Here is a 13833-nt window from a genome sequence, read left to right as displayed (position 1 = left end):
AAGACAAATGGAAGACCAAATACCTTGCATCAAGTAGGAGGGATAATGCAGCAAGAAGGCCACACCAACAGGCATTGACCATTTCTTCCCAGACAGCTCTGTTAACTTGAATGAAATACATATACTTGTTTATAGTAGAAACGCACAATTGAAAGTTATTAAAGTCATATATTATCATGAACATTCAATGTTTGCTACCAGAACTTTTCAAGTTTGTGTGCACATGTATATATATATGCACAAACACACATACATGTGTACACAAACACACACCATTACTACTTAAACAGTCACATTTGAAGTAATATTGCTGAAGTAAAAAATGTTTCCAGTGCAACACTTATTCTAAATCACATTTTAAAAACCCTATGAAGGTATATAGAACCATTTTTAATCTTTGTTTACAAAAACAAGCAGGCATAAGTGCAGGACATTGGATAAACAAGAAATATGCTACTGAAATTTTTCAGAGAAGGAAAAATCTCTCTCCACTCACATTTACATTTCCCCAGGTTCTTGGATTTTTTCTTCACTTCTCTATTATAAAACCAATATAGCCTAACAGAGCTATAATCTGCCCATATGGATTCCCACACTCCTCCCTCCCTCCGCCAGGCCATGGCAAGCCCCCAGGCACAGCGCGAGCTGCCTGCAGCACCATGGAGAGCTCTGCACTGCTGAGGCCACAGACCCTGCTCCAGACAAACCCATTTCCTCTCCCTTCTGCAGAGCTGATGCCTCAGTCCAAACTTCAGCTCTAGAATCTCAGCTTCCTTGTACACAAGCCAAAAGCACTGAAGACCCAAGTCTTTTTGTACGTACATATACAGGTTCCTCACATGCTATACAAATACAAGACGTAGTTGGTATTATTTCCACTTTTAAAGAAGGTAAATTCTACCCTAAATAAATACTTGCATGTTATTTAAAGTCTTTCCATTAAAACATTTGTCTTTTCATCTTGCTAGCAGAAATACTATTTTCTGTAATATGGCCGTAACTGCCACATTTCTTTCATTCAGGCTGTCCCTTAAGAGCTAAGGACACAGGAAGGCAGAAGAGTAGTTCTGGAGAACAGAATGTCTATTATCTCCCTCACATCCCACTTACATGGTATTAATGCTGTAGAACAGCATTAATACACCATGAGGAGAGTACGGCTAAGGTGCAACAGGACAGAAGCAGTATATCAGGTCAAGTTTTTTAAGATAACTGCTGCTCCGTTACAAAACAAATGAACAAAACAAAAAATCCTAACTTCACTAGAAGTTTTTACATAAGATTTCAAAACAGTAAATTCAAACAACAAAGCATCAACTCTCTTACTCCTGCTTTACATAAAATTGTTGTATGTTATATAATATTTGCATTTTCAAATACCTAGCTCTTTGTCTGATTGGTCAGATACAGACTGCAAGTCTTGCCGCTCTGAAGCTTGTGCTGGTAATGAAGTTGTCTCTGTTGTGGTTTGATTGACTGTTTCTGCCTCTCCCAACTCTCCTTCAATCATGGTAGTGATACCACGGACAAGATCCAGTAAACAGTGAAATGCCACCGACATGGCATAGCCTTCAGGAATTGTAGGTGGCTCTACTTTGTCCAGCATTTCCAAACTGAAAAATTGAAAGCATGACAAGCAATCATGTAATAGTACAACTGTGAGTAAGAACAGTGACAAAAACAAACATTCTCAACTCAAAAAAATCAACTACTTGACTATTAAGTCACTAATGAAAAGAGTAAATGAGTCATTAAATAAAATAGTAAATGAAAGGGAACAAATACTGAGTACAGTATTTAGACCTGTCAATAAATATTTTAAGAAATTAACACACATAAGCAAGTATCACTGAATGAATTATTCAACTTTCATTATTGTTTTACTTATAAGGCTGTTCCAAAGAACAGAAGCACATAGGAATAACAGAGATGATAGGTCAGAAAGTCATGACAGTGTAAATATTGTTATAACAAATTGATAACAAGTCGGATGTTTCATGATCGTTATCTTTTCAGTCCATACAAATGGAAAAGCCTGCCATAGGAAGATAATATACGACCAAATATCCATCACTTATATGCACAGGTAGACAATCTAAGTTACTTGTACAAAGAGGGAACGTTTACATGATTCACTGCTGAATACCATGCAGTTAAACCATCATTATTCTGGAATTTCAGCCTCACTGCCACTTTTCTTCATATTTTACTTTAAAAGAACTGCTGGGTTAAAAATCCAACAGGAAACAGATTGTAGCTGCCACAGCAGCAGTGTCTGCACAAGGCAAGGTGGTCTGTTACAGAAACTACCTGCTACCCCAACAACTACTATTTCACGGTTTACTTTACAAAACGTTGTTAGACAGACTAGGCATTCCTAGTCTATATACTAGCTACAATATACCAGATACTTTTATACGGTAGTGCCACTACTCCTTTCTGCCCAAAAAGCTTTCTTTCTCCAAAAATGTAACACTTCAGTTATTACTTCAACTTTCTTGAAGATGGCTGCCATCTGAGGACATATGCAATATAGGTAAATCATATGTTCAACTTTTTTTTTTTCTCCTATTATAGGGGGACAGGGCAAGCACAAAAAGGGATGGAAGAAACAATACTCATTCCATACAGGAACAGTAACGACAAAAATAAGGTAGTTAAGACACAAAAACAGAGTTAACAATTAAGAAAAATGAAAAGGTAGAAAAGCAGGAGGCTGCAGTAGGTGGACAAAGCATGAAATAGTTTTTATCTACTTTTGTTTAAAAAAATTCAGTTCCTGAGAACAGCCAAGCAACCTAAAAGAATATTCATGGTCACTGTTGGAATAAAAAGTCAACACATACTTGCTGTTAAAGTCTTGAAATCTGAGGATGAATTTGTCCTTCTAAATCTGAAAGGCAGATAAAGTACCTTAAAAAAGTAGAGATCCATGCTATTTGCTGACTTCACTGAGTATTAGTGTGCCAAAATTTCACTGGCTGTACAAATGATCTGGAAGAGGTTGTATAATAATTTGGAAGAGATGGACCCTCAGTGGTCATGAGTGATGTGAAAAGATTTTCACTATTTTTCACTATTTCAAAAAGCATTGCGACCTAGTAACACAGCTCTGTAAATTTAGAAACATTTCCACTCTGCAAAATCTTCAGGAAAAAACTAGAAATTGGTCATTCTAAGAAGTATTCACAGCCTAACCTTCATCTATAGGTCAATACATTGCTTGGAATGACAACCTGGCCAATATCTACCAGAACATCCTGTTCAATAAAAAGTGTAAATACAGTAAAGCGGGTCTAAGAAAACTGTTTTTTCACTTCCACTGATGGCTTAATGTCCTTCATGTTTGTCATTGCAGAGCCCACCAGAATACATTCTAAAATTGTTATATACTACAGCAAGGCCTAAAAGAGAAGGGTTATACAACAACAGTATGGTAGAAAAAAAAAATCCAACAGATGCTAGAGCCATAGGGGATATTTGGATCAGAAAACAGAGCATTTGGACAAAACAGTTAAAAATCAGACCACCCCACTGCACAAGAAAGGCCATAATATACCTCAATGCCAGCTAAACGAACACCTCAATCATCACTAATAAAAAAAAATCCTTAGACAAATTATAAACAATAGTACTTGTTACAGACAAAAAGATAATGGTACTTACTAGGTAGCTTTAGCACTGCCTTGCACTGTTACATTCAGGATAGGTATCCAAGTTCCTCTGTACTCGAAGGCAGGTAATACAGTTGCACCGCCCCCCATTCCAAGCACTCCAGGGTTTGTCTGTGCTGATCCAGTGCTCCCAGATGCATTGCTTCCTGTTCAGGAAACCAAAGTATTAAAATTAACCATTCCCAGAGGCTAATTTTAGTAATCAGCAAACATCCTTTTTCTGTACTTATTTTTTTTAAGTTGAGACACGTAGATTTATCTGAGATGCCCCTGCTCAATACATCACCACCACCAAAACAAAAAACTATTTTTGAGCTCCCCCTGCTGTCTACAACATGGTATTATGCGCAAAAGAATCAGTTTAAAAGGCGTAGTTGATACTAACTGCCCTACTTTCAGTCAGAATAAAATGTTTTGTGAAAGGCATAGCAACAGCAGCATTCATAACACACTGAATAAAGTGAACTTAAATAGACTCAATGAAATAATATATATTTTATTGAAGATTCACACATATTTAAATAAAATTTAAGGACTATTTGAATAGTTGCATTTAGAAGTAGCAGGAAAGTAAGGCTAATCATTCTAAGACTGAAGATTACCGCAAACTTTAAAGATTTCAGAAATGAAAAGCCACATGAAGAAACTCAAAGAGAACTCCAGTGTTTGAATTTGTGCCATCCCAAGGTACAAATTAACATCATCAGGGAAGAGTCAACAACATGCCAAACAACAGCTAGGATGGAATAAATTTTGGTTCCAATGCAAAAAGCCAAAAATACAAAACAAACAAACAAACACAGATGAAAAGACAAGGAAGTCTGTATATATACATTTCCTGTACATCGAAAGAAGTCTGTACATACTAGGAGTAGGTACCACAAGTGCAGATTCCCAAAAGGGTGACTCACAGCACCTAACTTCAGAATAACAACTGCCATTTTGGTGTGCTCTCTTTTAATTATGTAGAGAGGCTAAACTGCTAAATCCAGACAATATGAATACATGCAAAAACATATGAGAATACACTTCAATACAGTAAAGCTTAACAAGTTAAAAAACAATACCATATTGCTAAACTGGTCAACCAAGCACTGCCACTGACATGAACACAATTGCACTGGTGCAGTTTTCTGCGATCTCACCAAGCAGTCACACTTACAACCTATTTTTTTTTTAAATCAACTTAACTCCTTACAGTGGTAAAAAGGCTTACACCAATATAATAGTGACACAAAACTTAGGCAGATGCAGTTTTCACCTTCTCCCGTGAAATGGCTACCCACTGCAAAACTGAAGCTCTGAAGTCAACCACAAGTGAATGAAACAGCCTGCTGCTACAGGACTACCATTGCAGCCAGAAGATTCAGTTCAAAAATTAAGCATTGATATGTTCTTTGTTAGAGATGGCCACAGAAGGAGAAGAGGCACAGAGAAATGCATAAGAAAGAGACATGAAAAATGCTCAGACGAGGAATTGAAAAGGTAAAGGACAAACAAACTGGAACGATAATCCAGAAAAATAGTGACAGCACTAAGGGTATGCCCCTTATGCAATGCTGTTTCATGTGAAGAAATAAATGTAAGTTTTGAGGAGAATGAGGATTTGGTGAATGGCTTCTTGTGTGTGTGGTGTGTGTTATATGATGAAAATATGCAGTTTTATGCTTTTCTAATGTACTTAAGTGCATTAAACTAACATAGAAATAATAGAATTCTTCTATCAGCTTCTATACAGATAACTATCAAACAACAACTGACATAAATTTCTTCACGGAAGCAATATTAACACCAACTTGTAATTCAAACTTCATGAGGGAATCCTGGGATGTATGAGTCTAAACACAGACTTTTTAATGTTTGCTAATTTAGTAGTAGACATGAGAGATAATAAACATAATTAAAATATAATTATCTCTTTTAAGAAGGCATGTCAAAAGACAGCCTTAGAAATTCTTATGTTTTTTGTTGCTGAGGTTTCTGCTTCCAGAACCCTGGGAAGAAGCAGAAAGCCCTAATTCAGATGTGACTACCTGCAAAGGGATTAACAGGAAAACGATTCTTCCTTATACCAAATATAAATATACTATGTGAAACACCACAACCCTGGCTGCAAGAAAAGATAGTTAAGTTTAGTTTCAGTAAGCGACTGTTTTCAGCTTACAGAAAAAGATTATCCATAAAGCACAGATCCGTCTGTTTACCCTTTGGCTTCCTCCGTCCAGTTTTGTCCCTAAAAATCTAGAAGAATTTTTGCTATCAAAAAAAATATCCTCAAAAGAGGAAGGGAACTGTCTAACTAACTTCAGTTGCATGCAACCCTCAATGACATCCACCCCAAATCAGACAGAATTCAGTCAAGTTTATAATAGTCAGAAATTAGAAATACATCCCTCATAATTTCTCTCAGAAAAGTTGCAAACCAAGGAGCTTGTAGAAGGAGATACAGATCGGTAGGACTGCTACTCTGCTGGCTGTGAGCAGTCCTCTCCCTGACACAGGTACATATGTAAAATCATTTAGTGTAACAGACCTGAAAACTAGCTTGTCTTGAACTATCACCTAAATGAATGCTAAAGTAGAGAATTGTATCAAACCAAAAAAAACCTAATTTGATCATTAAAAAAGAAAAAAAAATTTTTTAATAAGAGTAAGGACAAGGCTTTACCAGTTTGGTTTGGTGTCACTGATGCATTCCCTGTGCTTGGTACAAGAAATAGTGACTGGATGAAGGACCCCAGAGCATTCACAATATCACGGAAAACTTTCGTGGAATGTTGCTTCATATCATAGGATTGACAAAAGGACCTGAAAAGTATTTTAGGAAATATAATAAGCATTTGACAATTTGGAGACTAAAAGCACATTTTAACTACAAATATTTAGGTGAATAAACTTCAGTTTTGAGTAAATGTTTCTTTGATGCTGGTGAGACAGAGAGGGTTTAGAATACATTGTATTAGAATAACTGTAATTCAGTCCTTCCTGGATAATAAGTATTGCCTACTGATTTAAACAAAATTATCTTGAAGAGTTTATTGCATGTAAATTTCAAGATTCAAGATATTTACGACGTTTTAGGAACCATTTTCCACCAGAGAAAAATAAAAAGATTTCTTAAAATGTAAGTAAAAGTGAAATTTGATGTACGTTATACCTTAATAGCTGAGGCTGCACACAAAGCCTGTGAATAGATTCTACTGCAACAGCTCTTAGCCACTGTGGTTTGTCTGCATCCAGAAACTTAACCAGCAATGACAGAAAGATCTCACATTCTGTTACCTAAAAAGATATCGTTTATAGCCATTAGATTAAAAGAAAAAGCCTTCTGCAGCATATTTTCTCCAAAAATCTTCTGTTTCATCTTAGGAGTCCTATCTTTGTGCAAATTTTGCACAGGATCTAAAAAATACCTTCACTAAGTATTTACTCAAAATTATGCAAAAAACATACCTAATAATCTGTTTTGCCAAACTAATACATATCTAATTGTATTGAAAGAGTTAAATTCTTTAAAGATATTTCAACAAAATTCATAAATGTGCTACAGTAAACAAATGAAAATAAACAAAAAAGCTTTTTTTTTTTAAAGCAAATACCTAAAACTTGGGAGGTACAGAACAGCTGAACATGTGTTTTTAATGAACATTCTGTCAACAGCTTTAGCAACAGGAGTCAAAAGCCTCTTAGCAATTATTGTCAAAATGCAGTAATCAATGCTATCTAAAGCCAGACAAACAATATAAGAAGATTAAAAAGGCTCCCAAAATCTTAACTGAAAGAAAGTGAAGTGTAGAAAAGACAACAGTTAATCTACTCAGAGAATTTGTATAAGCCCACATTTAATAAAATAATCCGTGTAGAATACATGTAAACACAAACACACATAAGAGGAAGACAATATTTAGACTTTTCTTCTAACCTAACTGACCCTCAGTGTAGGTCAACAGTTTCCAGCAGGTAATTAATGCTATTATTAACCACAGTACTAGCATATATCTAGAAAAACAGAATTGCATAAAGAAAATTTGAACATAATCTTACCAGCAAACTGTAAAACTGCTTAATCAAAACAGAAACTACTCTCAGCAAGCGCATACAGATGGGGAAATATGGTTTTTCCACTGGTGCTGGGGAAGATGATGTGCTAGAACCTTGTCTGAATTTGATATTTGGGGAGAAGAGCTTTATAACAAGAGGGCATACCCTTTCTTTAAGAAGAAAACTGAACTCTTGATGCTGAAAGAAAAAAAAAAAAACAAATTATAAACAGATACACTTCAGTTGACTTCAGTAGCTCTGATTATGCATCTTATTTACATTTACTGTTAAGATCAAGTACTCTGAAGTCATGTAAATCTTGGTATATATTAAAAGCTCATGAAATCAAAAGGAAGAAAGGCAGACACCATTTTAAAGCTACCAAAAAACATGATGAAATCACACGGTCAAGTTCATATGTACATTCCTCTTCTTGTATTTTGCAAATTAAAATAACCTGCTAAAACATCATTTATTACATATTAAACTTCTTAATTTATCTAGTGTCTGCTAAAATGTGTTACTGTAATATTATGGTGCCTTTATATATTGTAGATGCACACAAATAGTTGTGATTGCTACTGCTTTGCAAGTGTTGCAAAGCTACAGTTTTCATTGAGATAGTACAAATTAAATTACAGAGCTTTATCATCATCAGTGTCACAAATGATGCAAGATAAGAAAATACAACTCTGGAGGGGATGCAACTGGCAAAATAAAAAGTACAATATAGTATTACATGTTCCACAAAATGTGCAAAGTATGAATGATAGAAAAAAGTGGACAAAAAGCATGCAATACTTCTCTATCAAATATAAAGAAAAATCAAACATGTAAAAGCTACAGGTCCTTTTGAAGGTAGTATTCCTACTAAATTAAAGAGAAGTTAATGATGTGTAAAGATTACTACACATGTGAAGAAAAGAATTCCTAACTTTCTCTACAAGAACTACTCACTTGTAAAAACACTTGTGGAAAGTCATTGAGGACTGACTCAAGAAGTTCAAGGCCAAACGTTCGGGTCATTTCCGTCATACCCACGAGCCAGTAAGGAGCATCAGCATTAACTAACTGACAAAGATCCTTAAAAACAAATACAATAACATTTACATTCTCTGCACAGTCCTTTACTGTGATCATTTTTTTTTTTGAGTCTACAAAAAAATCTATCCTCCAACTCCTTTGTAAGTAGTAATTTTCACACTCCAACATAATTTTTCCTCAAATATTTTACTTAAATTATAATGCAAAAAAAAAATATTGTTAATTTACTGGTATCCTTGTAGGAATTGTGTTTATTCTTGCCCTCAAAGATACCTCAAAATTAATGAATTTGCTAAGTCAAGAAGATTTTTATTGATATGATGAATATAAATTACTACTTTTCATTATATATTTTACATTAACATACAGTACCAACACAAGAACTAAGACTGTGGTAGCAGTGTCTGGCGAAGGCAAATGAGAATCTCAAAGTTAATGCCAACATGCATGCTTAGCTTTTCCAGTCATCCCTCTCAGGTACAGCGTATCATTGTCAATTACAATAAACACATGTAAGAAGGCCTGAAGCTCTGATTAAGGACCTTACCAATATGCCAACAGCAGATTTCTGAAATTTCTTACAGAGACACAGAATCACCCAATCATAACTGCAGATGTGTAAGTATATGCTGCCCAACTACCTGAAAAAGCATATATGCATCTTTAGCACATGGCTTCAGTGTACTGACAGATCTTCTGTTACTATTTCCTTGAACCGCAGCTGGCTGTTCGATCGTGTCTGTGTAAAAACAGAAGTCAGTTTTGTTAACAATGGAACTGTTCAAAATCAAGTACATATTAAGTGCTCTTACTAACAAACAGATTCTAAAAGAATGGCCAGACAATTCTTCAACAACTTACCATTTCTGCAGAAATAAGGATTAGATTGAATACCAAAGATCATGAATAACAAGCAATTCTTTACGATGAACATTCTCTTTAGAACCGCTACTGTCGCTCATTTCATACTAAGTAATCTAAATTACCCTCACTTTGTACCATAGAACAGTTTAGGTTGGAAGGGACCTTAAAGACCATCTAATTCCAACCCCCTGCCATGGGCTGGGACACCTCCCACTACACCAGGTTGTTCAAAGCTCCATCCAATCCAGCCTTGAACACTCCCAGGGACAGGGCATCTATAGCTTCTCTGGGAAACCTGTTCCAGTGCCTCATCACCCTCATAGCAAAGAGCTTCCTCCTAATATCTAATATGAATCTACTTTTTTTTTTTTTTTTTTTTTTTAGTTTAAAACCATTACTCCTTGTCCTATTGCTACACTCCCTGACAAAGAGTCCCGCCCCAGCTTTCCTGTAGGCCCCCTTTAGGTACTGGAAGGCCACTGTAAGGTCTCCCCAGAGCCTTCTCCTCTCCAGGTTGAACAACTCCAACTCCCTCAGCCTGTCACCATAGGAGAGGTGCTTCACCCCTTTAATCATCTTCGTGGCCCTCCTCTGAACTCATTCTAATATGTCCATGTCCTATTTGTGCTGAAGGCCCCAGAGCTGAACACAGCACTCCAGGTGGGGTCTCACAAGAGCAGAGCAGAGGGAGAGAATCACTTCCCTCACCCTGCTGGCCATGCTGCTTTTGAGGCAGCCCAGGACACAGCTGGCTTTCTGGGTTGCAAGCGCACATTGCCAGCTCATGCTGAGCTTCTCATCAAACAGCACCCCCAGGTTCTTCTCCTCAGGGTTGCTCTCAATCTATTTTCTACCCAGTCTATATTCGTGCTTGGGATTGTCCCAGCCCTGATGTAGGGCCTTGCACTTGGCCTTGTTGAACCTCATGAGGTTCCTCATGAGGACCTGCCCAGGTCCCTCTGGATGGCATCCCTTCCTTCCAGAGTGTCAACTGCACCACACAGCTTGGTGGCATCGGCAAACTTGCTGAGGGTACACTTGATCCCACTGTCCATGTCACCAACAAAGACGTTAATCTGCACTGGTCCCGATACTGTCCTCTGAGAAATACCACTCGTTACTGAACTCCAGCTGGACACTGAGCCATTGACTACAACAATTTGAGTGCGACCACCCAGCCAATTCCTTACACACCGTGTGGTCCATCCATCACATCCATGTCTCTCTAAATTTAGAGACAAGGATATCATGGGGAAAAGTATCAAATGCTTTGTGTAAGACCAAGTAGATGATGTCAGTTGCTCTTCCCTCACCACAAATTCCTTCACAATACTAACCTGAAGACCGTCTCTCACAGTTTGAAAAAAAATAGATTTTATATATTTTTCATATGTGTATGTATACACATACATCTATATATGTATATATAGTGTACTGACTTTGACTGACACAATGGCCAACGATTTCATCACCTTTGAATACAAATAAATGTATTTAAGACCTTAAAAATGAATAATGTCTGATTGTTTTTATAAAGTTTATAGATTTTTTTTTTACTACTTCTTTATCTGAAAAAGATAAACATTTAATGTGTGTCCAAACAACAGGTTAATAAAAGCAAGCAGAGTAAGAAGTATGCCCACCTTTGTATCGTTCATCTTCAGCAACCACTCTCTCAAATACAACAGTAACCACCTGTCGCACTGTAGCTGCTGCAGTGTTATTTGTGATATTATCTTTTGTGAAGTGCAATCGAAAACAAAGTACAATTGCCTGGGGAAAAAAAAAAAAAAAAAAGACACCTTACAACACTGTATCTTTATCTTTTAGCTAGGAGTCAAGATAGCTGATTGGGGAATATTTTCCACTATAGCTTGTCAAAAGGTTGCCTAAAAAAAATTCTTTAATAACTTTAAATCTGAAGAATCAGAATATGTTTATGGATTATCCTAGCCAAAAATCTCTTTAGTAATCCTTCCTAAAAGTAAACTGGAAATGGTATTAAAGACATTACGATGCACCAATAAAACAGTAACCACCATACAGAAAATCCACCGTAATCACTACATAAAACAACTTGTATGAATACTAACGCCAAAAAAAGACATTGGAATTATAAAGTTAATTGTAGAAAGGTCAGGCAACTCCAAAGTTAAAATGGACATAATCTTACACCATTCTTCTATATTAAATCACAATAGTTTAACAACCATGTTGGTTGTGCTGCTATTATTCTTCACTAAGGTGTATATTTTAATGTGTCATTGTGCTGGCAGTGACCTGAATAGTGTTTCCCATTGGATTTAGTATTACCTCTAACACGTAATAATTATTTATTTTATAATTAATTTTGAAATTCAATATCTGTATGTGTGGTGAAACCTGTATTTCTTGTTCTTTTGTCCTTATTTCATGTTCTTGCACAAACCTGAGCCACGCCCAGCCACGGTGCTGTATGCTCTGAGCCACACAATATGCACAACTTTCCTTTCTTGCGGACTCTGGCATCCCCCCCCCAACATTTTAGTCTGAAATTTTACACTACATCATACACCTGTAGACTTTAAGAAGACATTGCATGACTGTGTAGGTTAACCTAACTGTAATGCCTATATTAAGGGCATTTACAAGAAGGTTTACCAGTAGCTTTCTTAATTTCAGTCAGTCAAGCTGAAACATGAATATGCAATACACGTTTGCCTCACATTCATTTTCACCAAGAACTTTTCAACGTGGGAAAAAAAAAAAACGACATAACTTTCAAATACTTCTCAAAAAATCCTGGAAGTATCCTGGGGGGGGGGAAGCAACAAACCAATCCATGTTAAGTAAGACTCATATTTGGTTAACGTGGAAACTCTAGTAATTCCATACCTCCAAGAGAGATATGAAGAAATTAGTAAGGGATGTTGAAAAATGTGTTTGGGAGACATATATATATAAAAAAAGAGTAAGTGAACTAGGATGTAGATACCAGGAACCTAAGGGGGAAGGAGGAAGGGGAATCAGAATAAACAAGGGATGAGATGTGTACTACACTGCCACGAAAGATACGGGATATGCAAAAGAGAAAGTTATGGCAGTCTTAAACAGCAATTGTCTCCTGAATTCAAACCTGATAAAACAACATTATTGCAGGTTGCTAAAGAACATCTGCTACCCAGTTAAAGAACAAGAATCCTATTTTCTAAATGAATTCCATTTTCTTCAAAAATTATGTTTCTGCCCTAGAACATAGCATCTAATTTCGAAAATGAGCATCATTTGGAACAAAAGAAACAAGATGGTGATGAAGAGCCTGACATAGTTTGCATACTCAAGTTAAAATGAACTGACTGACAAATCCTTCAATTCTCACCAAGTTTCTATTTAGTTTCTATTTTTCTATTTAATTTCTATTTTTTCATTTACACATTTTTTAAATTTTCCATTATCATCCTGTGTTCACCAGAACTTTATAACCTGGCTTTGTTCTCTTTTCATGTTTTTCTTTTCCTTGTTTAAGTAAATTAATAATGCTTTTAACATCTACACATTTAACAACCTGGGTAGTTATTTCTCTAAAACTTGAAGCAAAGAAAAACTGAAATCACTCCATCAGAACATAACACCTTAAAAATATTCTTGAATTCTATTCTCTCAAAAAACCCCCTTATATTAAACTGACACACTGAATGCAGAGCATAACAAAGACAGTAATTCACAATGATTTGTTTTTAAAAAAATCTACCTTATGTTGGAGAGAAAACAAAATGTAGTCTAGAAAAAGAACTTAAACAGAACTTTACAATTCACAGATGGGTAAATGGTGTTGTTCCTCGTCACGTAATTTAAGATTAAAATGATAAGTACACTTATTTTTTGTCTTAGTTGTAACATAACATCTGAAACTGTGTATGTTTAAAATTTTCATAATGTTATTTCAGTTCAGACTGAAAGAGCAATAACTGGACTACTTAGGTAAGAGATTCAGGTCAGAGTGGGGGGGGCAGCTTCTAATATTTGCTGTAGTAGTGCCACCTTACACTGTGCTATGTGCTCTGATTTCACAAAGAGAAAAGACTAATTTAGTAGATCAGAAGAATAAGCACTAGTCCAGTGTTTTTTTATTTAAAGTCCCCATTAGGTCAGGAATTTATTGTTGTGGAGGAATTAAAAAACAGACTAAAAAGGAAGCTAGAAGAAATTCTGTTTCAGAGTCTAAACATAA

At 36.0% G+C, this 13833-nt stretch overlaps 1 protein-coding gene across 1 annotated transcript in view; it reads right to left on the bottom strand.

The window, feature by feature from the left end:
• Window positions 1-13833, bottom strand: part of MON2 (MON2 homolog, regulator of endosome-to-Golgi trafficking) — an 86455-nt gene that overhangs the window by 52158 nt on the left and 20464 nt on the right. Inside the window, 9 exon segments of the mRNA XM_040552175.1 lie at window positions 24-105; window positions 1381-1613; window positions 3667-3820; window positions 6343-6482; window positions 6832-6956; window positions 7719-7913; window positions 8673-8798; window positions 9401-9498; window positions 11267-11396. Of these exon segments, the coding sequence (XP_040408109.1) occupies window positions 24-105; window positions 1381-1613; window positions 3667-3820; window positions 6343-6482; window positions 6832-6956; window positions 7719-7913; window positions 8673-8798; window positions 9401-9498; window positions 11267-11396 (1283 nt within the window).

The sequence above is a fragment of the Cygnus olor genome, chromosome 1 (assembly GCF_009769625.2).
Source record: "Cygnus olor isolate bCygOlo1 chromosome 1, bCygOlo1.pri.v2, whole genome shotgun sequence".
NCBI lineage: Eukaryota > Metazoa > Chordata > Aves > Anseriformes > Anatidae > Cygnus > Cygnus olor.
This window is presented reverse-complemented; position numbering and strand designations above follow the sequence as displayed.